Below are 27034 nucleotides of genomic sequence, written 5' to 3' on the forward strand. Positions count from 1 at the left end.
ATAGGAACGGGCAACTTAGACATTGGCTACCTAAAATGAGGGGGCAATAAAGGCACGAAGTGACTGGCTTACAAGGTTTCAAGAGGGAGCTTAGTTTAAGAGGGTGGGGGGAAAGAAAGAGTCCCCACTGAATATTTATCATCTTGTCTAGATGGGTCTGGTGAAAGGAGATGAGGATAAGATTCGTAAGATTCAATAGTGAATAACTGTTATCACGACTAATCGTGACTGTCACAATTGTAAAGGTAGAAGTTTTGTAACAAAAAAACGGGAGTGGTTAATCTTACAGTCCAGAAACAGAGGATCCTAGGACCTTCAAGGGAGGAACACACAAATAGAATGCGGGACCTTATCCAGAGAAGCAGAAGCACCAGAGATGGAGGCAGAGATGGGGGCATGGAGAGGGGGCACAGCTGAGGACTCTAGATTCATCATCTAAGAAGAGAAGGACTAAGATTTTGTGTGTTTTTTAAAAAGCTAAAGTGGATAGAGAGAAATATTTTTAACTCATGGTATATGGAGGAGATTATAATCAATGTAATGAAACAAGTTATATGAATGGTTGAATGTGAAACTGATGATATGCCCTGTAAACTTTCACTTAATCCACAATAAAAACCTTATATTAAAAAAAAAAAGAATATCTCAGGCCAATAATCTCAGGGACTCCTACAGCTTCAGTACATCCAGTTAAGTCTAGATTCTTTAAAAATTTGAAGTTTGGGTCCATGCTTTCCTTCCTTACATCAGGATCCATCTAACAGTGGTAGCCACATGCCATCTAGTTCTTCTAGTCTCAAGGTAGAGGAAGAAGTGATTCATGGAGATAACTGATCCTGTAACTCTTGGGTGTATTTCTTTCTCTTTTGTTTCAGATGGATAGTTACCAAGAGCAGTATCTTACATGGCCACTCCAACTTTTAAGACTTCACACACTACTCATCATACTAGGAGGTAGAACGTAAATTTTAAGAACCATACTATGCCAAATGACTACAATGTTCCATGAAAAACCATGACCCTAAACCTCTAATTCAAAATAACAAATCCATGAGGTGACTGGTTATGTCTAATTAGTATCAGCATCTAAGTTGCTGTTAAATGCCAGTAAGTCGATTCCGACTCACAGTAATACTAGGGTTCCCGAGGAGTGGCTGGTGAGTTTGAACCACCAACCTTATGTTTAGCAGTTCAGTGTTTATCCTACACACCAGGACTCCTCTGCATCTACAGCAACACCCAATTTTTTGTTTGGGAGTGTTGTTCTTGGTCTACTTTTTGAACGGGTTGTTTATATTTTTGTTGTTAAGTAGTTTTATATATATTATGGTATTAGACTCATGTATAATATTTGTGTTTAGGAACTGTCAAGTCAGTTCTGACTCGTAACCACCCTATATAGTGTTTCCAAAGAGCAGCTGGTGGGTTTGAACTGCAGACCTTGCAGTTCAAGCAGAGACTGCGATCCAATGCATTATCCTGCAGCATAACCCAAGAATTCCTACGTATGACATAGTGTTCCTGATATTTTCTCACAATATATAGGTTGTCTTTTCAACCTGATGATAAAGTCCTCTGATATACAAAAGTACTAATTATGAGTTCCAATTATTTTGTCTTTTGCTGCTGTAGTTTTTATGATCATATCTGATAATCTATCATGAAATACTAGGTTCAACAGCCTTGTACCTACATTTTCTTCTAATAATTTTATAGTTATATTCCTTACTATTTTTTAATTATTCCTGTGCTCTCCCCTAAAGCACTCACTCCTTTTCCTACTCAGTTCAGATTCCACCGTCTGCCATTAAAATCCCCCCTGAAAATAAGTACCTTTTACTCCCTTGGTACAATCCCACTCTGTTGAATAAAACTCCAATTTTGGTTAACCGAATTCATTTACTTTGTGTCTGCTCCCAAGCAGCTCAAAAAGTGTCTAATCATGCTATCTACACTCCTCTCAAAATTCTGACCAAATTAAATAAAATGGCCAAATTATATGTTAATACATTTCTCAACTGAATTCACTTTCTCATCTTTAACATCCTTGGCCCTTCGACTCTCCACAGCCCTTCCACAACTGATGATCTTGTCTCCAACTAAATAGGAAAATAGTTGAAACCAGAGAAATACGAAAATGTCCAACATCAATTCCACTAACCATCCTACATCTATTACCACACATTGTCTTTTCTACTAAAACAAGGAATTAAGACTTCCTGTTCCTAATTGAGGCTAATCTTTCTGCTAAGTTCTAAGATCAAACCCTCCACTTAAATCCCAGGTTCTAAGTACATATTAAAGACTTCACTCCTGTAATTATCTTTTTACCCTCCTGCATTGTTATCTCCCTTTTTTACTCATTTCCAATACATGACTTATGTTAGGCATCTTAAAACATAAACCACTCTCCAAATCCCTTTTGAACTTATAAAGGAGCTTCAAAAAGTTCAATGAAATTGAAATGACAAGATAATAGAGTTTTTCCACAAACATTTTTAATTCCCTCGTATATCCTACTTCCCAGATTCCTATTATAACTAAGTCCATAAAACAACTGTCTATTTTCATGGCTTTTGATTTTTACTACTCATTATCTGTTGTTGTTGTGGTTAAGTACCATGGAGATGATTCCAACTCATAATGACCCTGCACAAGGTTTCTGAGGCTGTAAATCTTGATGGGAGCAGAACGCCTCATCTTTTTTCCGCAGAACCGCTGGTAGTTTTGAATTGCTGACCTTCATATTGGCAGCCTGATTCGTAACCATTACGCTACCAGATCTCCTTACTATCAATCCACAAAAATTAGGTCTTTGTCCCCACTAGTCAACTAAAATGTCTCTTATCAAGATCAAAATGATATGGCATTGGCTGGCAGGGTGTCTGTCAGGCCACAATTCACATTTTTATCTTTTATCTCCAGGGCAATGAGGTTCTACCAAAGACTTAGGTGCACAGAAGTGACACAAGTAAATTTCTGTTCTTAAAAGATTTTTGTCTTGTGGGAAACAATGAGAGATGTGGTAAGGAATGGCAGACACATGATTAGTGAGAAGATGACTGCCCTAACTATAAATATGAAAATAAAGAGATATAAGTTAAGAAAATAGATACAAAGTTGAAATGGTGTGTAACATGGTAGCTGATTAAGACAAATGGATGAAAGAAAACTGGGACAGACTACACCTACAACATGGCATGTATAGATGGCTGGGCAGGGCACAATGGGAGACGGCAGAACAGAATGGAAAAGGAAACATATGGGAGGAGAAAATTAGTTCAATTTAAGTGTCTAAAAACAAAATGGAAATGGCTCAATAAATACGTGATATACAGGCCAGTTTTTTAAAAGAAAGGATAGGATCAATTTTTTAGAGGTATCAATGGTAAATGCTTTGGTTAAAAATCAAAACAATGATAGAAATTTGGACCATGTGTAATACAGCTTATCACCATAAGCTTTTAGATCTGGAGGTAAATGAATATAGGAAAAGGGGTTATCCTAGGATAAGAGAGAGAGAGAGAAAAGAAAAGGCAGGCAAAAAAAAAAACCAAAAAGAACATTAAAATCAGAAGCCACTAAAAAAAAAATGCATCTGCTTTTTACCATTTAGTCTGATGCACAGAAGAGTATTTTTGTACTGCACACAAGCTTAGTAGAAGTCCATTCTAGCTATACACTGGTCTCAAAATATGACCCTCAAATAAAGTTTCAAATCACTTATCATGTTAATGCTGCTCCCACAGTAACAAGATATGGTTTCAATAAAAGAAAAGCTATTTTAAAGAACTCTACAGTGTGAATTTACTTGTAGCTCTGAAACTCATCACAAACTTTAAGACTATAAAAAAAAAACTTCCTTAAGGAGCAAAAGCTAAACCTGTATGAAACGGAATTCTCAAAACTTACTTTTCAAGTTCTTCCTGAGAATGGGCAAATGTACAATTTGTTCCTCGCGGACAACCCCCTTGTTGTCGTAGATCTCGGCACATGCTAGTCTTGTATTTACTGTTTGGCTGAGGCTACAAAAAGGAAAACATCAGATGCCATGAAAAACTGAAGATTCTTGCTGCTAATCACTTTTTGGGACTTCAGAACTAAAGGAGTATACCCTTAATTCTTTCTCATATTACATTCTATTTTAATAGAATTCCTGTTGTGAGTTATGAAGTATAAAACCTGGAGGTGGCAATTAGACACTCCTTCTAAGACTGTATGTTGTTGCTAAACGTCGCTGAGTTAGTTCCAACTCATATCAACTGTGTATAGAGTTTCTGAGGAACAGCCAGTAAGTTTTAACTGCTGACCTTGCAGTTAGCAGACCAGAGGAGTTAGAAGTATTATGTGCCACACTAGGACTCCAAGGATTAAGTGAAATTGTTTCAATGTATGACTATTTTTTTGTCAGGCAACACAATGCCCAATAAAATAAAAGATATTCTCATCAATTTATTGCTGTCTTAAAATTCAAATACCAAAACCAAACAAACCATTTTAAAGCATTAAAAAAAGAAAAACCCTGCTCTGTAAACCAACTCACAATTAAAAAATTTAAACAACTTAAATAACAAACAAAAAAGAAAAACCTTGAAAGAAAAAAAATTAAGACATACCATTTATTTGTCAACTTGAGAGAACAACTCTCCTCTGAGCTTGGAGCTGTTTAAGCTCACACAAATAATGAAACAGAATATAAAATGCTCATAGTTGCTTTAATTTGCATTAAAGCCTAAAATGTCATTATTATTTTTGTAACCCTAAAGAAATAAGTCTTTATTTCAGTTCAAACTCACCAACCTCTCCTCAGAAACCCTATGTTGTTGTTGTTAAGTGCCATCGAGTCGGTTCCGACCCATAGCCTATACAGGGCTGCTATGAATTGGAACCAATTCAACATCACTCAACAACAACAAAACTCTGAATATTAGGATGTCTTCTAAAGAATAAGAGCAGAAAAATGGAAAGATTACAGACTTAGAGTATATTTGATCCAAACTCTGTCACCTACTAGTCGTACAACCTTGTTGTTGTTGTTAAGTGCCATCAACTTAGATTATGTTATTTAACCTCTTTAAACTTCAGTCTGTGAACAGTATCTACCTTGCAGATAGCGGGAGGGTTAAAAATAATTTATTTAAAAATATTAAACGAGTGACTGCCTCATACTAGCATAATAAATCAATGTCTTTAGAATAAAGAAGTATAGCTTTGAAAAATGCCTTCTAAAGTACATAGAAAATAACATTAAAATTCAAATCCCACACATTTACAGATTCATTTGGGTGAAGGCAATGGGAAAAAAGGTGACAATTTCCCCACACTAGAAAAACTAATTACTCAAAATGGAAAAAAAATATTAATAAACAATGTTGTTAAGTACCGTGGAGTTGGTTCCAACTCATAGTGACCCTGCACAGGGTTTCCGAGGGTGCAAATCTTTATGGGAGCAGAAAGCCTCATATTTCTCCCATGAACACCTGGTAGTTTCGAACTGCCGACCTTGAGGTTAGCAGCCCAATTCGCAACCACTATGCTACCAGAGCTCCTTACTTGGGTCAAAAATATTTTTTAGTCCACTGGACTCATAACCAACATAGTCTATGTTCAAACTGTTGTGCTATAAAATACTTATCACAGACACTAACACTTGAATTTTCCCCAAAAGAATAGACAATAAAGCTTATGAAGGATAGTGAATATAATCAACACCACTGAGTTGTACACTTTATAAAAATGGTTCAAATGGCAAATTTCCTGCTATATTTATTTTATTATATCTTACGAGTAGTCACTTAAGAAGTCCATTAACAAACCCTTTTTTAAAAATGTTCAATCAGAAAGGAGCTCTGGTAGCATAGTGATTACGAATTGGGCTGCTAACCTCAAGTCCGGCAGTTTGAAACTACCAGCTGTTCTGCAGGAGAAAAATGAGGCTTTTTGCTCCCATAAAGATTTATAGCCTCAGAAACCCTGTACAGGGTCACTATGAGTCGGAATCGACTCCACGGCACATAACAACAACAACAACAGTCAGAAATGCCATAATTATACTTACCTGAGGTGCTTCATGTCCTTTTCTACTATAATTCTGTATGAAATCTACAAGACCATGAACCACTGTTTTAACAGCAACCATTGCATTTTCTAGCTGATCCCAAGTTGGTGACACAGCATCTAAAATAAGCCACCAGGGAGAAAAGAGTTGAGAGAAGAGTTTGTTAGCAATAATGTGATGGATCACTAAATTCAGAGGTAGCAAACTTGTAAGAAATGGAAACATTTTTCCACATACCTGGGTTAGGATCTATATTTGCAAGAAGCTCTAAATGAGGCCTCAGTCTATTTAAATTAGCTGGATCACCTGTTCGTTGCAAAACAATTGTCAACTCTTGGACACTCTTTGCAAATGATTCTGGAGACTGGAGCTAACAAAGAGAAATGAGAATGGCTTTTCTTTGGTTCTTGTAACACATCTATTTTCAAATGCTTTCATTTAGTCAATATTACATAGGTTTTTGTGTGTCTTCAGATTCCATAGTAGAAGTATCAGTGATGAATTAACTTTTCACCTCAGAATCTGCCCTATGAAAATCATCATTAGACACTTAGAAAACTTGCTTATAAGTTTTATTATTACTCTAGGGTCAGAATATAGATAAACCTAAGACTTAGTAAGCCTAGTTAATTTTATTCTATTATCTGCATTCGCTTGATCAATTTAGAAAATTCAACTTCTCTTCACCATAACAATTATGGTTATATAAATCAACATTTTAAATTTCACAAACCTTATCAATGATAGACTGCATATGTGATTTATGTGCTAAGTCACCATACAGAAGTGAGGACCACTGCTCAGGTGAAATGCGAAGTCCTGCTTCCATAGCAATATGAACAATCTGGGCATCATGTTCCCTGCGTAATGCCTCATAACTCCGAAATTCCTCCTTTAGTTGCATCAGGGAAGAATCTTCATCCCTTTTGGTGACCTAAAAAATAGAAAGGTGATTTAAAAAAAATCGTAATTTGTCTGCTCTTTCCCCTAACCAATTCATGTACTTTTGGAGGGTGTGGCATCTACCTACCACCTATCAGAAACCTAACAAAGAAGGTGCAAAGATGAAAAAACAATGTCCTCACTACAAATCCTTAAAGGAACAAATCTTCTAAAATTCAGCCCTTGTCTTTAATGAGTGTAGCAGCTGTTAAGAGAGAGACATGGAAACATAAAAATTACAGTGTTAAGCATTATTATAAAGCTATGGAAACATGTAGGAAAAGCAATTAAAGCTGACTAGTCAAGGAGGAAAGGGATATTAAGAAGACTTTCCTCAGCTGAAGATTACACAAACTGAATCTTAAAGAATGAACAGAAAGTGAGGAACAGAATCCTGAGAGTATAAAGTACATGAGCTAGAAACAAGAAGGAGCAGAGCAAAGACATTTAAGGGCTAGAATACAGGCTGGAGATAAATCATATAGGGTCTTATACAGAAAGAAATTTGGGTAATCCTGAAGGGACTGAGGAGCCACTGAAGACTTTTAAGGAGGACTGACATGATCAGATTCGTGTTTTTTAAAAAGCACCACTTTGTAGGACAGTGGTAAATAATGATGTACACACAACCTTGGAACAACAGGGTTCTGGGATATAGGGATTGAGACATGGTTGGAATGGGCAAGAGGAGGGAAATAATGTTAAGATGCTTGTCTGTCTTTTGACTCTTGGTTTTTCTGGCATACCATTATAAAATAGACACTTGAAGGGGGAGAGAAAGGAATAGCCAGAAATATCACCATAGAAAGCTTGTAAGTCCATCTTCTGCCTATAGTTGATTGAGATACCTAAAATGGGGCTACAATGTGCCCAGTGAAGGAGGCTTGTTGCTGTGGAGCCTCTGCATTACAAAAGACCATAGGTGGAATCTTGAACCCCATCCAGAATATTCTGAGGTGGGAAATTTCCACTTGAAAGGACAAACAGACCAGCCTGGAGCAGCTACAAGAACAGAAGATACTTCTTAAAAGACAGACAGGAAAAATATAAAACAGTAAAGGCAGTCTGACAGATTACTACAAGAACAAGCAAGCTGCTGGCTCAGGAGACATCAAGACAATTAGTCGGGTCCCCTCAGTGCAAACCCCCTTCCAGTACTAAGGCTCAATGGGAATACATGCTCTGATTGGTGACCACGTTCATTACCGATAAGGGGAAGTGAGGGAAAAACAGCAATGGAGCTGCGAGCTAAGCCCTACAATGTTCAATAGACTCCTGTGAACTCAGGTGGAGAGCTGGTTGGCCAGCAGTGTGGCAAGACCTGAGGAATCTTGGGCCCGGAGTCAGTGACACAGCCACAGAGGACTAGAGTGGAGAGTGAAGTGTCCAGCTGATAAGAACAGAGGGCATATGCATAAGAACACCCACACTTGCAGATAATACCTACTTGACCTGGCTTCAATGACTGGATGATCAGAGCTCAACTAGAAGAAAGAGTAACCTGATACAATTTGATGAACTTGACCTACACCTATGGATGCAGTAGCTCAAGAGGAAACAAATCTTTACATCGAGGATCATTCCCACCCACCTCCATACAAAAGTTGTTGTTGTTGTTAAGTGCCGTCGAGTCGGTTCCGACCCAGAGCGACCCTGTACAGGGTTTCCGAGGGTGTAAATCCTTACGGGAGTAGAAAGCCTCATCTTTCTCCCGCGGAGCGGCTGGTAGTTTCGAACTGCTGACCTTAAGGTTCGCAGCCCGATTCGTAACCACTACGCTACCAGAGCTCCTTCCATACAAAAGAGTAGACAGGAATGGGCAACATGGACATTGGCTACTCAAAACGGGGGGGGGGGGGGACCGGGGACCCACAAAGGTAAGAAGTGACTGGCTTACAAGCTTTCAAGAGGCATCCTAGATCCAGAGGGTGTGAAGGAAGGTAGAATCTCCACAGAGTAGTATCCAATCTATCTGGGTGGGGCTGATGAAAGCTGATGCGGATAGGTCTCTTGTGATACGATAGTGAATAATTGTTATCAGGACTGATTGTGAGGGTTGTTAATGTAAAGGCAGACATTTTGTAGCAAAAGGAGGGGAGTGACTGACTTTGCAGTCTAGGAGCAGAGGTCCTTGGAACCATCAAGGGAGAAGAGCAGAGAGCGGAACCCTACCCAGAGCAGTGACCCCAGAGATGGAGGCAGAGACGATGACATGGAGAGATGGAACAGCTAGGGACTTTACACCCAGAGAGAGTGAGGGGCTGTGTACTGACAACCAGGGGTCAGGCTTGCAGGGTATACCCTTTGGTTTGTTGGTGATGCATGGAGGGGATTGTAACCATGGGCAATGAAACGATATATGATAGGATAAATGTAAAGCTAATGTTCTCCCATGTAAACTATCACATAATTCACAATAAAACATTTTTAAAAAGCTCCACTTGGGCAGCAACCAATGATAGACTGAGAGATAAGCAAGATAACCAACTGGTAGATTAGCACTACCACAATTGGGTCTTGGTATAGCACTGTACGTACGTATGGTAAACATTGGACTGTTTGCAAAGTCGGCATTTCAAATCCATCAGCAGTTCCTTAGAAATGCTGTATACAGGGTTGCAATGAGTTGGAACTGACTCAATAGCACTTAAAACAATCTATACTTGACTTCAGTGATTAAAAAAAAATTTCAAAAGTTACAAAGTGTTACATATCCTAATTGTTGTTGCAGTTAAGTGCTGCAAAGTCAGTTGCAACTCATAGCAACCCTGTGTAGGGTTTCCAATGAGCAGGTAGTAGGTTTTGTAAGGACCAAACTGATTTTACCTGATTTTGCCTACCTAGAGACTGCTTGACTAAACTCTAGTCAGGCTCAGGAAAGCATTTTAAATAGACAAGGCCTCAGTTTTTAGTTCCCTCCAGAGACAAGGTCAATCTCCATTCTGTACATTAGCCTGAACACGTCCTCTAGCTCCAAGAAAATGATATATGTATAAATAGCCAGGCAGCTCAAGGCCAGAGGTTAGCTGTCTTCCTTTACCCTAGCCTAAGAACAAAGACCACCAGTCCTGACCAATTAAACTGTAACATCTTATAGTTTGCCAATTGTTAACCAATCCAAAGATTGTAAAGCTGAGAAACCTGAGCTGTTTGAAAACTCTATAAAAACCCTGCAGACGATGAATTCAGGGCTCTTTCCCTATTCCGATGCGTCGGATAAGGTTAGAGACCTGCCTCGAGCTTCCCTTATGTATTTGCATCGGTACACAGCTCCTGAGTGGTCTTTGGGGACCCTGAATTCTGGGCATAACAGTTTGAACTGCCCACTGTGTGGTTTGCAGTCCAGTATAAATGTCACACCAGGAGTCGAACATATTCTAACAAGGTTGTTTAATCATTGAAACACGCAGGCATCATCCACAATAGATACAAGCTGATTTTGATAATGGCTGCAGCAAAATCTGAAACTTGGTTAGGATTCAGAACACATAATACCAGTGCCAGCTCCTAAATAAGTCATTCAAATGTTTAGAAACTTAATTTCCTCATTTATAAAATGAAACCAATACTAACTATCTCACTGGATGTTCTACTGCTGCTGTTGGCACATGAGAATAAAAGCAATATGCTCCCAAGAGCATGAATATAGGGAAATCAAGTTACTACCAAAGTGGTATCGGTTAGTTCACAATGGGTGTAATTATTTCTCTTTGGTAATCAATAAAACATATTTAAGATGAGGTACAGACACCCAAAATTCAAATCAAAAGGATACCAAATATTATTTTGATTAAGAAAAAATTATTTTAATTTATGCAAAACAAACTAACCCATCGCCACTGAGTCGATTCCAACTCATAGTAATGCTGTATAGTATTTCTGAGACTGTAAATCTTTACAGGAGACACACCTCTCACCCACAGAGTGACTGTGATGGGTTTGAACTGTGAACATTGCAGTTAGGAGTTCAGTGCTTATCACAAGAGTGCCACCAGGGCTCTATATTGCATTACAACCTATATAAAACGTAACTTTGTGGAAATAAAAGGCAGAATTATCAACCTAAAGAATAGAAGAACTGAATAAACAAGCCTAAATAACCAGAGAAGTAGTAGCTCATTCATATACCATCTATGATATGGAGTGCCCTGTGGGTAGCTGTAAAAACAGCAAGGAAGCAGAGACATCTGACCTCTTCTGATTTCATAAAGGGGAGGAAGAGAATCACCATCATCCCAAGGTCCATTCCTAAGGAGGCTGAGGGAAGACATACCTCCACCCTTTCCTCCTTTGTCAAATCTGAAACCAGTCATCCCACAAGTTTATCTGTTTATCAGCTGGCTTTGAAATGGCCACACAGAACTCAAGACACAATATTTACAATTATGGGGTTTACTAGAAAAGTTAATAAGTTACAATTCAGGATCATAAATATTTAGGACACAAATCATTGGTCAGGACAACCTCTTCTCTGCCTTGCCTACAGGTTGGACTCTTCTGGCCTTCAGCCCTGGCCTTGGCTCTGCTCACACAATGTTACAAAGCTCTCTTAGCACTGCTAATAAATACCCAAAAGACATCAATTCAACTATAAGCCTCAGCTCAAAGGTGTTCGGCTCTAGCTCCATGAGTCAGCAAACCTAGCTCTCCACATTAAGTGTCTGAAGGCACCCTACTCTACAAGCGAGCCTCCTGCCTGAAGACAACTCAGCTTTATTCAGGGAAAGGAAGGAAAGCCCACTGATTTGTCTCATGCTCTGGTCCTTGGTTTTGCTCCTCTGTTGCTTCTCTGATGTCATAGCTGTCTGTTCCTGCATTGAGGATGTACAATGTGCAGGTATCTTGGGGTCCAAAGGACAATGCTCCACTCCTGGTTCTCCTTTCTATTTGGTAGTGAGATCCCAGTTTCTACTCTGAGATGGCTCATTTTATAACCACATTAGATTTTTTGCAATCACAATTAGCCTTATTAACATAATCACTCATAGTTTAATTATATAACCTTATCACCATCTTCCCCTACCTTCTCCTATCAGAAAAATCATTTGGTGGAAGTTACAAAGACTATGGATAGAAGAGATATATTAAGTAACTCAATGCACAATTGGACTTACCCATGTAAGTAAGCAAGATGAAGAGTGAACCTGATCTTATTAAAGTTCTAATAATATGCATCAAGATCACCCATGGAACTTAAAAATATGTAACTACTAAATCAGAATCCCTGATTTAAAAATCATGTAATAAAAAAGGATCTATGAATGTTTAAATCTTATTTTAGATATATATACCAAACCAGAATCCTCAGAGATTAGGACCAAGGAATGTAAACTTTTAAAAGCTCCAAAGGTGATTCAGTTGAGAATCACTGTGCTGACTTGAGAATCATTAATTCACCCTGTTCTAATTCTATGCTAGCAAGGCTTGATATTCTTCTACAGGAAAATATCTACCAACATAAAAATATTACTCATTTAAAAATTTTAAATATATATATTTAAATGTTTAATAGTTGCATTTCTCATTATGAATAATAACCTGATAGGAAAGAATCTACATAAATGTATACACAAAATTCAAGTCTTCAAACTTATGAAGCTGAAGACCAGAACTTGAACAATAATGAGTCTACAAAAATAAATACAGGTTCCCCTCGTAATCCAAAACTAAAGTGTTCTTTAGGAAACCTTCTGTTAATTGAAATGGCATAAAGTAAAGAAACATTTATCATCACTTTATATGGGAATATTTCTTGATCATTCCCACAATCATTAAGTAACCTACCAAATCATACCAAATAAAATGAAACCTTATGTAATACTAATGTAGTGTTCACAAACACAGTTCAAAGTTATGGCGGCTTCATGCTTAGGTGCCGAGTGTAGTTCCCAGAGAAAGGGATTGGTATCCCCATTCTCATTGCTCCACTGAGTGAATGCTGCCTCTAGATGCTAGTTTTGATTTTGCCTTTGCTCTTAACAGTGAAAATCCTCTTTGGATTTCATTCAGTTAGTGGAAACAGGTAGGTCTTTTGTAAAAGCAAAGTGGTATAAAGTGAACTTTTGAAAAGCAGGGGATACTTTTATCACCCAAGTGAGGTCTTTTGGCAGTTAACTCAGCATGATATTTTTTTGCCCCTCCACACACTGTGCTTTAACAGTTTAAACTAGAGGCCCATAAGGATAAAATGAGAACATAACATTGAAATCATTTTCTAAATGAGTATTATTCAGATGTCAGATATGAGTAGAAGCTATTGATGTATGACAATTACAAACCTTAAATCAGCATGATATTTACTAGGGAAACAAACCCATTAATTCAGTAAAACACAGTAATACATCAGGATGACAAATGATCTCTATAATTTGGCTGCTTAGCCAAAAACATGATGTTTGAGATTTAATTCAACAGTTTCCCTAAGGACATGAAAACAAGTACTATGACTATCAGGCAGGTAGTATTGATAGTACAGAGAAGTATGTGATATGGCTCTTTCAGTCTTTGTCAGCTCTCATTAAGTGACTGGCTGGAAACATGCAGATTGGGTATATTTCTTTTTGTTCTGATGGGCCTGGGAAAGAGATGGTTGAAGAGGATTCTCATAGTTTTGGCATCCTGATGGGTATAAAATGAGCCATCTCAGAAGCAGGAAGGGGGAAATCTCCCTACCTCCCTCCAAGAGAGAAGAGCCAGAAGTGAAGCATCTCCTTTGGGCACCAAGATCACTATATAATGAATCTCCTCAACTCAGGGACAGATAGCCGTAATACCAAGAAGATGCAGAGGAATGGAAGGAGTGGCAAGAGCCAGCACATAAGACAGAGTGGTGGGCTTCGTGGCCAATGGAGCACAGAGCAAGTACAGTTCACTGGCTTCAGGCAGAGGCTTGCTAGTGAAGTGCATCCAGGTACTTAACGCAGGGGAGCTGGTGGTGGGGGAGGGGGTCCCTTGCTGATAAGCAGCTACAACCTACTGTCTTTGGGCACTTATCAGCAGTGCTAAAAGAGCTTTGTAAAACTGTCTGAGCAGGGAAGAGGCCAAGACAAGGAGCTAAGAGCGAGCGAGGCCAGCATGAGGGTACAACACAGAAGAGACTGTCCTGACTAATGAAATGAACTATTTGTTAACTTCCCTAATAAAACCCATAATCCTAAGTATTGTTTTATTTCTGTGCGGCCATTGCAATGAGTTATCAAACCTAGCTGAGAAGCAGAGTGCTTTGGGAGGGACACACAGAAATGGCAAAGGAGAAAAGAATGGGAGCATGTCTGCCCTCAGCCTTGAGCTGATAGTGATTTTCCTTTTCCTCTCATGTCAGGAGGTCAGATGCCATCTCCACATTTTTTTTTTTCACAGTGTCCAAGCCTCATCAGTGGAGTTAAATGAAATTTATCTGACTATATTTAACCATCAGTTACCTATAATAAAATACAAACCAAACCAATTGCCAGTGAACAGATTCTGACTGATAGCGACCCTACTTAGGTTTTTTGAGAATGCAATTCTTTATGGGAGCAGACAGTCTCATATTTCACCTACAGAGGAGTTGGTGGGTTTGAACTGTCAACTCTGCAATTATTAACCCAATGTTTATCCCACCACTCCACCAGAGCTCCACCTATTATAACACAGCTTCAAAAAGTTTGTTGAAATATGGAATTAAATAATGGGAGTTTTTCCATGAACTTTTTGAAGCTCCCTCGTATCTCATATTGAGCAATATACTAAGAAAATCTATTTTAGTCTATCTGTATTATTTTCACTCTTAGGGCTATATAAAACCAGCAAAATAAACTTTTGTTTTAAATTCAGATGTTTTACCTTCATACAAGTCAAAGGGTTTTTCTATTTCCAAGTCCTTGGGATTTTAGGTTGCCCAAGTCAAGAACCTGTACTCTTATAACAAGCAATAGTCAAGGATTCAGTCTGCCGTGTTAGTACCTGTCCAGACTTTCTAGTGTATTAGAAAACAAAACTGTATTTGTACTTATTTTGGAGTTCTTCCCTATCCTTTCTACTAGACATAAAAAAAAACATCATCCAATGCAGTGTTGGAATCCTGATGTGGCACTGTAGGACAAGCACTGAACTGCTAACTACAAAGTTAGCTGTTCAAACCCACCAGCCGTTCTTCAGAAACCCTATACGAAGTCACGATGAGTCAGAATCAACTTGATTGCACATAACAATAGTAAGGCAGAGTTGGGGCAATCTTCTCAACTTTTCACTTCCCTTACTGCCCTAGGACAACATACAGGTCACATTAAGATTAAAAGCTTTAACTCCAATAACTACCTGATAGGAGATAAACACTATAATGGGGAAGTTACAACAGTTACTCGTTCTTACGAAATTTTGAGTATAATTCTTGACTCCCTTTTAAAATGGTAAATATAAACGAATTAGGCATCTGAATCTAACCTTTACTATCCCAAGAGTGAAGCGTATCAATTTATTTCCTATGTTCTGCTCTGTGCTCTGATTCTCAATAGGTAGTACCACAAATACAATCAATGCAAGGGGAAAAAAGTTTCCTCTCAACTCTAGTAAGCATCCTGTACTTCTTAAGGTCTCTGGATGAGTAGCACCTTCCCTAGGAAGCCTCAGTCTCTCATTTAAGAATGCAATCTTTAAATAGTTGTTTATTACTTACCTTAAAACAAGATGCTCGATACAGTAGTTGCACAACATGACCAATGCTTGTTTTTGATGCCTGAGGAAATCTTGGTTCTAGTCTCTGAACAACAAAAAGTACTAGAACCTTCCTTGAGAGAGCAGAACCATCTTCTAATGCCAGCAGCACCAATTTCAAGGCTTCTTCTTGCATAGCTAAAAATATTAGAGTAGGAAACGTTAGTTCATGATAAATAAGGAATTCTGCAAAACACGTCTGTTACAGTTATCTTTAGGCATCAGTTTATGGTATTCCATTATTTCTATGTTGCTGTTGTTTAAGTGCCATGGAGATGATTCTACACATAACAACTCTGTACAGAGTTTCTGAGGAGCTGATGGTGGGTTTGAACTGCCAACCTTATGGTTAACAGTACAGTGCTTATCCTACTGTACCACATTAACACAAAAAGGATATCAGTCATACACAAATGTTGTTGTTGTTGTTGTTATGTGCCGTGGAGTCGGAACCGACTCATAGCGACCCTGTACAGGGTTTCCGAGGGTGTAAATCTTTACGGGAGTAGAAAGCCTCATCTTTCTCCCGCATACACAAATGTAAGTTACTTAAAATAAATAAAAGAAAACATACTCTATACTAAGTAATTTTTCAGAACACAAGGAAACAAAATGCAAAATCTTTCACTGTTGTTGTTGTGTGCCATGGAGTCGGTTCCGACTCATAGTGACCCTGCACAGGGTTTCCAAGGCTGTAAATCTTTCCATAAGCAGAAAGCCTCATCTTTCTCCCACAGAGCAGCTGGTAGTTTCGAACTGCTGACCTTCAGGTTTGCAGCCTGATTTGTAACCACTACGCTACCAGAGCTAGGCATTAATAAATTCAACATTTAGATTGCTTCCAAATGTTTGCTGTTATAAATACTGTTTTTATAACTTTATGCATTTTATACTCTTTGCTATGATACTTTTCAGATAAATTCCTAGAAATGAGATTGCTGGGCCAAAGGGTAAATGCATCATTAATTTTGCACTGTATGTTGCCAAATTCTTCTCTCTTGCAGTTTGTACCAACTTTGCATTTCTGCCATTAATAAGGAACAAATGACAAATTTGTTCTAAATGCCCAATTCAGCTACAACCCTGGTAAAAGTATATTACTAAGCTTCTGAATACCATCAATCTAATACATGAAATATGAACCTCAAAACAATTTTACTATTTCCTTTAATATTAGAGGTTTGGTATCCTTTTATATGTTGGAAGGCTATTTATTTGCACACTTTACTATAGATTTTTTAACTGTTCTTGGTCTTTTTCTTCTGAATTAGCCCTTTGCAATAAAATTTGAAATTTGTCATGACTTTTTCATCTGTTTTTGATGTTTTCTGTGACGCAAATTTTAAAAAAATTGTACAAGGGAGCTTCAAAAAGTTCATGGAAAATTCTATTATCTTTTATTTCTATTCTTCCAAACATTTTTTAAAGCCCACTTGTATAGGTAAGTACCAATAAAGGGCAACATAAAAGAATACTTAAGAACCCTAAAATAAGTAAATATTGAAATAAAATAGTATGTGGATAGTACTAATCATAAAAGAATCATCCCTTGGTGATTCTTTTTTTTTTCTCAACATTTTTTATCATGTTTGAAAACAATCAAAAGTTTCACTTTTTAATCCTGACCAAAACATAAAAGTTAGTTTTCCTTAACTTCCTACTTTTGTAATCTTATTGTTGTTAAGTGCCATTGAGTCGGTTCTGACCCATAGCGACCCTGTATAGGGTTTCTGAGGAGCAGCTGGTGAGCTTGAACTGCCAACCTTACAGTTCAAACAGCTTTGCCATCTGGCGCATAAACCCACACACAGCCCCACACCAGGACTCCTTTGTAATCTTGAGCCTCTCTAATTCCATTGTCTAATTTGTGAAATTGGAGTAGTCACGTATCTCAAAGGGAGTTGAAGTTGAAATGAAAAATTTACTAAAACACAGAAGCACTACCTTTAATATGGATAATTAAAAACTGTTGTTATTGTTGCATACTGTTGAGTCAGTTCTAACTTACAGCCACCCTGTGTAGGATTTCCAAAAGCATTTGGGTTTGAACTGCTGACGTTCTGTTTGATAGTCCAGTGCTTATCACACAGTGCCACAGTAGGGCTAGTCTACTGCTAAGTATGTCAAGATTTTTATGTATAAAGAAGGTGAGTTGAGTCTGAGGAGTCCTACCTAGCTCTGGAAGAATTGGCATCCTCAAGTCCTGATAACAATTATCACTGTAATATTACTTCTTACCTGGTCCTAGAAACTGGCATCCTCGAGCCCTGACAGCAGCCCATAGGTTGGCAGACAATTGCTGAGGGTTCTGGTGCTGTAGGATCAGTTCCGTTACAGTTCTTTCTCCAAGAGAACGGGCTGCTCTCAAGGCTCTTACACGACCTTCTTCCTCCACCAGTTGGCAGTTTACAAGTGTCACCAGTTTCCTTTGCATTGGCCGGCTCAGGGCACTCTGGTTCAAACTAGCTACACCTTGAGGAAAAAAAAGAAACAAAGGGAAGTAACTTTTTAAAAAACAGCAGCTTTCATTAACTGTATTTAACTATTAAGCCTACTACTGTAAAGTGGACATTTCAGTGTGATAGAAAGGAATACTAGGAATTATGGTTACAGAAAGCTTGCTGCTCATCTTCAGCTTATAATTGGTTGTAGTAGCTAAAAGGGGAATCAGAATTTGTCCAGAGAAATAGGCTTCTTGTTAAGCCTTTGCAGAGTATAGGGCCTTACGTGGAATCCTGAGCCCATCCAGAACCTTCTAAGGTGGAACACTCCCATCTGAAAAGACACTTAGACAACCCTGGAATGGCCAGAGAAACAGAAAATATTTCTTGAAAGAAAGACCAACATCAAAAAAAGCAGACTGTTCGGCTGTTAAAATATCAAGCAAGCTGTCTGCCTTTGAGCCATCAAGGAAAGAAAAATCAGCCCATCAGGGTAATCCCCTTCTAAGAAAGAAACTCAAAGGGAACACACGAGCAGTCTTGTACGCTCTCTGGTGACTATCTTGGTCTACTTGTGAGAGGAAGTGAGAAAAATGCAGCAGTGAAGACAAGGCTAAGTTTGGCCAAGTTTCGTAGATACTTGTTGACTTTGAGATGAGAGGGAAGAGGAAGGGCTGCCTGTTCTGAAGTTCAAGATGTGTGAATTCCTGAGCCCTTAGACAATGACCTAGTCATTGGGGGCAGGGCTGAGAGTGAAGTAGCCCGCTGATCTGAAGTAGAGGGAGGTGTGCAAGAACTCCCAAACTAGCAGACAGTACCCATTTGACCTAGGTTGGATGGCTACCTGACGAGAACTTGACCAGTTGAAAATAAAAGTTTGATACAGAGAGCAAGTGTAAATTGCTAGTTTGATGAACTGGACCTTTGCTTATGGATGCAGTTACTCAAAATCCAAACAAAATGGAAGGATTCTTCGTATCAATGATCAGGTTTGCCTCCTCAGTACACTGGGTTGATAGACAGGAAACTTATACATTGGCTATCAAAAATGGGAGTGCTAGGACTACAAAGGCAAGAAATGACTGGCTTACAAGCTTTCAAGAAGGAACCTAGACACAGGGGGCCTGGAGGAAGGCAGAATCTCCAGTGAGTAGCATTCAATCTGCCTAGGTGGAGTTGATGAAATGAAATGCAGATGGGTCTCTTGTGATACAATAGTGAATAATTATTATCAGGACTGATTGTGAAGGTTGGAAATGTAAAGGTAGATATTTTATAGCCAGGAAGGAGGTGATTAACTTTTCAGTCTAGGAGCAGAGGTCCCTAGGACCGTCAACGGAGAAGAGCCAAGAGTGGGACCCTACCCAGAGAAGCAGTGATGCCAGAGATGAAGGCAGAGACGATGACATGGAGAAATGGAGCAACTGGGGGCTTTAGACCCAGAGAGGGAGAGGGGCTGTGTGCTGACGACCAGGGGGCAGGCTTGCAGGGTATACCCTTTGGTTGGTTGATGATGCATGGAGGGCATTGTACCCATGGCAATAATACAATGTACAATAGAATGAATGTAAAACTAATGTTCTCCCATGTAAAGTATCATATAATTCACAATAAAGCACTAAAAAAAATTTTTTTTAAATGGCGGGGGCTATACAGAGTGAAATAGGCTTCCTGTGGAGTTTTTGTACTATACAGGACCTTAGGTGGAATCCTGAGCCCCCTCCAGAACCTTCTGAGGTGGGACATTCCTGGAGCAGCTAGAGATACAGAAGATACTTCTTGAAACAAAAATGGCAGTCTGATTGGCTACTACAAAATCTAGCAGGTTATTCCCAAAGAAGCCATCAAGGTGAGCAATCAATGCCCTTCAGGACAAACTCCCCTCCAAGACTGAAACTCAAAGGGATCACATGAACAGGCATGTAAGCTTGCTGATGACCACACTGGTCTACTGGTGAGTGGAAGAGGGAGAAAAGCAGCATTGAAGATAAGGGCTGAGTTCAACCACATTCCATAGATTTCCATTGACCTGGAAATGAGAGAAAGAAGAGGAAGGGCTGGTTGGTCCAAAGTGTGGTGAGACCTGGAGACTCTTGAGCCCATGGACAAGGACATAGCCATGGAGGACTAGAGATGAGAATGAAACATCCAGCTGATATGAAGTGAGGGGAGATGCATAAGAACGCCCAAACTTGTAGATAGCACCTATTTGACCTAGCTTCAATGGCTTGATGATCAGAAATTGACTAGAGGAAGATAAAAAAAAAAATTTTTTATAAAGGAAACAAGTGTAAATTGCTACAATTTAATGAACTTGATCTATACTTATAGATGTAGTAGCTCAAAATACCAACTGGGAGGGACGAAGTCTTCACATCAAGTATCAATCCTATCCCCTCTGTATGCAGGGTTGATACGGACAGGCAACTTAGATACTGGCAATCTAAAATGTGGAGCTATAAAGGCAGGAAGTGACTGGCTTACAAGTTTTCAAGAGGGAGTTTAATTTCAGAGTGTGTGGTGGAAGAAAGAATCACTGAATAGTTTTATCTTGTCTAGACGGGTCTGGTGAAAAGAAATGGGGATAAGACTTTTATGAGTCAATAGTAATTGCTATCATGACTAACTGTGACTGTCACAACTGTAAATGTTAAAGGAAGAAGTTTTATAATAAAAACAGGGGAGTAGTTAATCTTATATTCCAGAAACAGAGAATCCTAGGACCATCAAAGGAGAAGAGCACAAGCAGAATGTGGGACCCTATCCAGAGAAGCAGTGACACCAGAGGTGGAGGCAGAGATGAGGACATAGAGAGAGGGAGAAGCTGAGGACTGTAGACTCATGGAAAGAGAAAGGCTGTGTGCTGGCAGCCAGGAGGCAGGATTGCAGAATGTGCCCTTTGGTTGTTTAAATGATTCTGTACTCCTGAGTGTTTTTTGAATACATCCCCCCAAAAAACAAAACCAAACAAAAAAACAGAGGGAATAGATGCAAATACTGTTGAATGATGATGTACAGAGGAGATTGTAATCAGTGCAATGAAACGTGAGTATAAAACCAATGTTCTCTCATGTTGACTATCACTCAATTTACAATAAAAACTTTGAAAAAAAAGGGGGGAGGAGGAGACCTTTTTAAAGTGTTGAAGAACAAAGATGTTGGCTTGAGGACTAAGGTGTGCCTGACCCAAGTCATGATATTTTCAATAATCTCATATACATGCGAAAGCTGGACAATGAATAAGGAAGACTGTAGAAGTATTTATGTTTTTGAGTTATGGTGTTGGGGGAGAATATTGAAAGTGCCATGGGCTGCAAAAAAAAACAAACATATCTGTGTTGGAAGAAGTGTAGCCAGAATGCTCCTTGGCCAGGATGGCCAAACTTCATCTCTTATACTTTGAACATGTTGTCAGGAGGGACCAATTGCTGGAGAATGTTATCATGTTTGATAAGGTGGAGGGTCAGAGAAAAAGAGGAAGACCCCCAGTGAGATGGACTGGCAAAGTGGCAGCATCAATGGGCTCAAGCATGACAACAATGGTGAGGTTGACCTAGGACCAGGCAATGTTTCATTCTGTTGTACATAGTGTTGCTATGAGTCAGTACCAACTTGATGGCACCAAACAACAACAACAATAACGGCATGAAGTGGCTGACTTACAAGCTTTCATGCGTGTGTTTAGTTTCAAGAGGGGGAGTAACGTAGAATGCCCACAGAATAGTTTCCCTCTTTTCCAGATGGGTCTGGTGAAATGGGATGGGGAATTACAGGGATAGGATTTTATGATCCAATTCTGAGTAATTGTTATCAGGATTAATTACAATGGTCACAACTGTAAATGTAGAACATGTATAACTAAGAGGAGGTGGTGGCTGTGTGCCATGGAGTCAGTTCCGACTCATAGCGACCCTGTACTGGGTCTCCTAGTCTGTAAATCTTTACAGGAGCAGAATGCCTCATCTTTCTCCTGCGGAACAGCTGGTAGTTTCAAACTGCTGACCTTGCAGTTCGCTACCAGAGCTCCTTACCAAGAGGAGGAAGAGTAGTTAATCTTTCATTACAGTAACAGAGGATCCTAGGATCATAAAGAGGGAAGAGCATGAGTGGCTCATGGGATTCTAACCTGGCAACAGCAGAGATGGTGACAGACATAATGACATGGAGAGAAAGTGCAGTTGAGAACTCCAAGGCCCATGGACTGTGAAAGGCTGTGTATCTGCAGGTAGGAGGCTCGCTTGCAAAACATGTCCTTTGGACATTAAATGAATATATATTTTCTGTTTTGTGTGTATATACATAAAAAAAAAAAAAAAATGGGGGACAGGGAAGAGAGGCAAATATTGTTAACTGATTGATGGTACATGGAAGGGATTGTAAGCATTGCAATGAAACAAAATATGATTTGTTGAATGCAAAACTGATAATCTGTCCTGCAAACTTTCACTCAATTCACAAGAACTTTTTAAAAAAAAGAAGACAAGGAAGAAGGCAAAGACAAAAATGGATGTTAAGAGAGACTCTAAATGCAGCGTAAAGATGCTAAAGACAATGGAAGAAGTGAGGAAGTAAATAAAGGAGATGAACAGAAAATTTCAAATGGCAGCTAGAGAAAACAAAAGTCAAATATTATAATGAAATATGCAAATAAAGACTTGGAGTTACAAAACCAAAAGGAAGAATACGGTAAGCATTTCTCAAGCTGGGGGAACTGAAGAAAAAATTCAATCCTGAACTTGCAATATTGAAGGATCCTATGGACAAAATATTAAATGATACATACAGCAGCAAAAGCCAATGGAAGGAATACACAAAGTCACTGTAGCAAATAGAAATGGTCAATGTTCAACTATTTCAAGAGATAGCATATGATTAGGAGCCAATGGTACTGAACAAATTAAGTCCAAGGCATATTAAAGGCATTCGCAAAAAACAAGGCTAAGGCCCTGAGAATTGATAGAATACAAACTGACAGACATCTTTCAACAAACTGATGCAGCACTGCAGGCACTCACTCATTTATGACAAGAAATCTGGAAGACAAATACCTGGCCGACTGATTGCAAGAAAACCAAATTTATGTCCATTCCAAAGAAGGCGATCCAACAGAAGGAAGAAATCATTGGACAATATTATTAATATTCCATTCAAGTAAAACTTTGCTAAAGATAATTCAGAAACAGCTGCAGCAACACACTGACAGAAAACAGCCAGAGACTCAGGCCGGGTTCAGACGGATCTTGCCTGAAAGCCGAGAATGCCAAAAAGTTTGTATGTGCTTTATTGACTACAAAAGGCTTTAAACTGTGGATCATGACAAGCTACGGACAACATTATGGAAAATGAGTATTCCGGAACACTTAATACAGCTCATGAAGAACCTGTACACAGTCCAAGATGCAGTCATTTGTTCAGAAAATGAGAACAATAAATGTTTTAAATTCAGGAAAGATGTGCACCAGGCATCCTTTCATATTTACTCAATCTGTAGGCTAAGCAAATAATCTAAGAAGCTGGATAATATGAAGAAGACCGAAGCATCAGGATTGGAGGAAGATTCATGAACAACCTGAAATATGCAGATGATACAACCTTGCATGCCGAAAGCGAAGACGACTTAAAATACTTACTGATGAAGATTACAAACCACAGCCTTCGGTATGGGTTGCAGCTCAACGGAACAAAAACAAAAATCCTCACTACACCAATAAATAAAGATAAATCGAGTAAAGACTGAAATTGTCAGAAGACTTCATTTTGCTTGGATCAACCATCAACACTCATGGAAGCAGCAGTCACAAATAAAATGATATATTGCATTAGGCAAATCTGCTGTACAAGACCTCTTTAAAGTATCCAAGAGCAAAGTTGAGGACTAAGGTGCGCCTGACCCAAACAATTGGTATTTTAATAACCTTATATGCATGTGAAAGTTGGACAATGAATAAGGAAGAATGTAGAAGAATTGATGCATTTCAGTTATGGTGCTGGAGAAGAATATTAAAAGTACCATGGACTGCCAGAACAACAAACAAAATCTATGTTCGCAGTACAGCCAGAATGGATTGGCACAGTGGCAGCAACAATGGGCTTAAGCATAGTAATGATTGCCAAATTGGCACAGGACCCAGCTATGTTTCATTCCATTGTGCATAAGGTTCCTATGAGAGGTACCAATTCGATGGCACCTAACAACATTCAAAGATTTTTATCTAGCAATTCTTCCACATTATCATCCCTGTTCCACATCATCTATTTCCCCTCTACTTGGATCAACTGCATCATCAGCAAGAAAGAACAAGCATCCATCTAAAAAATAAAAAAATACTAATTATCTCTCTTTCCCTGACAGCCCTGCTCTGTTTCTTCTCTTATAGTGACCCTGTGTAGGGTTTCCGAGGCTGTAAATTTTTGCTGGCGCAGAAAGCAAATCCTTTTGTAGCAAATCCTCAAGAGAAGGGTTGTGAATACTCAATGTCTCCAATTCCTTGCTTCATAATCTCTAAAATCTATTCCAATCAGATTGTCTTGTTACTGTCACTTGTCAAGATGATTACCTCTACAGTTTGTTAAAATTAATGATCATTTAAAAAATCTTTACCTTACTTGACCTTTTAACAGATTCAATACAGTTGATCCTCCTTATTCCTGCATACACTTTAGCTGGTTTCCAGAACACCCATTTTCTTGACTTCTCCCCCTCTTATTTCCAGTCTTCTTTCTGATTTCACCTTTTCTCCCTGGTCTCTTAGTATTTTAGGGTCTCCAGGACCCCATCCTTGTTCTCTTCTCAATCTACATTCACAACTTAATCTCAACTATTCTTATCCCCTTAAATACCTCTACATGCCAATGACTCCCAAAGTTACAACCCCTAACCCTCATCCCTTAACAAACAACTCAGATATCCTAATTGAACACTTGATAGCATCCAAATAATGATGGTTAAGTGATGCTGAGTCAGTTCTGATTCACAACGATCCTGTATAGTGTTTCCAACGCTGTGAATCTTTACGGGAACAGAAAGACTCAAACTGCCAACCTTGTGGTTCACAGTCTATTGCTTAACCTATAAAGCTACCATGTTCCCAATAAAAATTTAACATCTTAAATTTAATGTGACCAAAACCGAATTCTCTACATTCCTACCTAAATGTGATCTACCTGCAATACTCTGTCTCAGTAGATGGCAACCCCTCTTTTCAAGTGCAGTGTCACTCATCCTTAACTTTGCTCTTGCTGGCAAACCCCACACATCTAATCATTTAAGAAATCCTCTTGTCTTCAAAATATATCCACAATGACCATTCTACTCAAAACCTCCACTGGTATTAACATTGTCCCAAATTTTTATTAATATACCACCATGTTTCTACCCTGAATTCCTCCCAGCATAGCCAGTCGTCTTTAAAAACATCAGTTAGATCTTTTCACTCCTCTGCTCAAAACCCTGCAATGATTCCTCAATTTCACTCAAAATAAAAGCACAAGTCTTTAAAAGTGGTTTATAAAGCCATACATTATTATGGTCTCATTATTTCCTTTTCATTTTATCTTATACTAGTCTTCCCTTCAATTACACTAGTCCAGGAAAACTCTACTCCTTTTCCTTGAAGAAACTAGGCATGCATAGAGGACTTTGCATTACATATTCCCTTCTGCCTAAAACACTCTTTTCCCAGGAACCTAAAAGGCGAAGTACCTCATCTCTTTCAAGTCACTGCTCAAAAATCATCATCTTGATATATACACTCTATTTAAAATTGCAAAGGCATCCTTCTTTTACCCCACTTACATTTATGATCCTTCTAATCATATTGTGTTTTTCTGTAACAATTACCGTTTACAATATACTACATTGTCTTTTAAAAAATTTATTATTTACTGTTTCTCCCTTCTTTTTTAGTGGCTGGCACTTAGCCATGCTCTGAAGAATTAAGTGAATGAATGCAGTGGTCAAGGTAAGTTTCTCAAGGAAAACATTACCACAAATATACAACAGTGCAAAATACACAAGTACAAAATAAATACTTGATTTCTAATTCACTCAACAAATATTTATTACACCTAAATAAATATGTGTATTAGGGAGCCTCGTGGCTCCATATAATAAACACCCAACTGCGAACCACAAGATCTGTGATTCAAGCCCTCCAGTCACTCCTAAGGAGAAAGATGAGATTTAAAGCCTCAGAAATCCTATTCAGGGTTGCTGTGAGTTGGAACCATCTTGACGGCACTTACCACCACCAACAACAGTGTTAATCACTGGGTATGCACTGATAAAGGAAAAATATTTGGCTTCTATCACAGCACTTCAAAATACTTCACTATAGTCATATGCCCATCTCCCCAGAATATTTTGGGCCCCATGAAGGCAGGCAGTGACTATATAACCATTAAATATTCCATAAGGTTTTAATGAAGGATTGAACTAATATTCAGTACACAAGAAGTTATTTTAATAGGACTTATCAAATTATATATTCTGCTATAATACTGTGAATTTAATCAATGAACATAAACATTATATAACTCTCAACATGTGGTACCTGAAGAATCTTAAATTAGTAACATTGTTTTCAGAAAGCAGTATAATAGATTGCTTTCATTCAAAAACATTTTCCAAGATCTCTCTTCAGCAGACTCATTTTTCACACTTGCATCATTAACTGGGCATAAACAAAGTAGACAAAATCCATTAATCTGAATTTACCTTTTCCTCCACTTAGTGGTTTTAAGTAGAGTGCCAAATCTTCAACACATTTCTTTGCAACTTCATAGTGTTTGTTCTCACCTAGGTTACTACTCAACTTTATTGATTGGTGATCTGGTACCTAAAAAAAAAGAAAAGAGAAAAATTATAAAAATACATTCTCTAGACCACACAGCTATTATT

The 27034-nt window shown here is 38.6% G+C and overlaps 1 protein-coding gene across 1 annotated transcript in view; it reads right to left on the minus strand.

The window, feature by feature from the left end:
• The window catches only part of RC3H2 (ring finger and CCCH-type domains 2), a 63448-nt gene that overhangs the window by 24582 nt on the left and 11832 nt on the right, over positions 1–27034 (minus strand). Inside the window, exons 3-9 of the mRNA XM_006834737.1 lie at positions 26852–26972; positions 17933–18166; positions 15657–15832; positions 6792–6992; positions 6296–6428; positions 6059–6177; positions 3913–4025 (exon numbers count right to left, since the gene is read on the minus strand). Of these exons, the coding sequence (XP_006834800.1) occupies positions 3913–4025; positions 6059–6177; positions 6296–6428; positions 6792–6992; positions 15657–15832; positions 17933–18166; positions 26852–26972 (1097 nt within the window). The remainder of the gene's footprint in view (positions 1–3912; positions 4026–6058; positions 6178–6295; positions 6429–6791; positions 6993–15656; positions 15833–17932; positions 18167–26851; positions 26973–27034) is intronic.

This window comes from Chrysochloris asiatica, unplaced genomic scaffold (assembly GCF_000296735.1).
Source record: "Chrysochloris asiatica unplaced genomic scaffold, ChrAsi1.0 scaffold00014, whole genome shotgun sequence".
NCBI lineage: Eukaryota > Metazoa > Chordata > Mammalia > Afrosoricida > Chrysochloridae > Chrysochloris > Chrysochloris asiatica.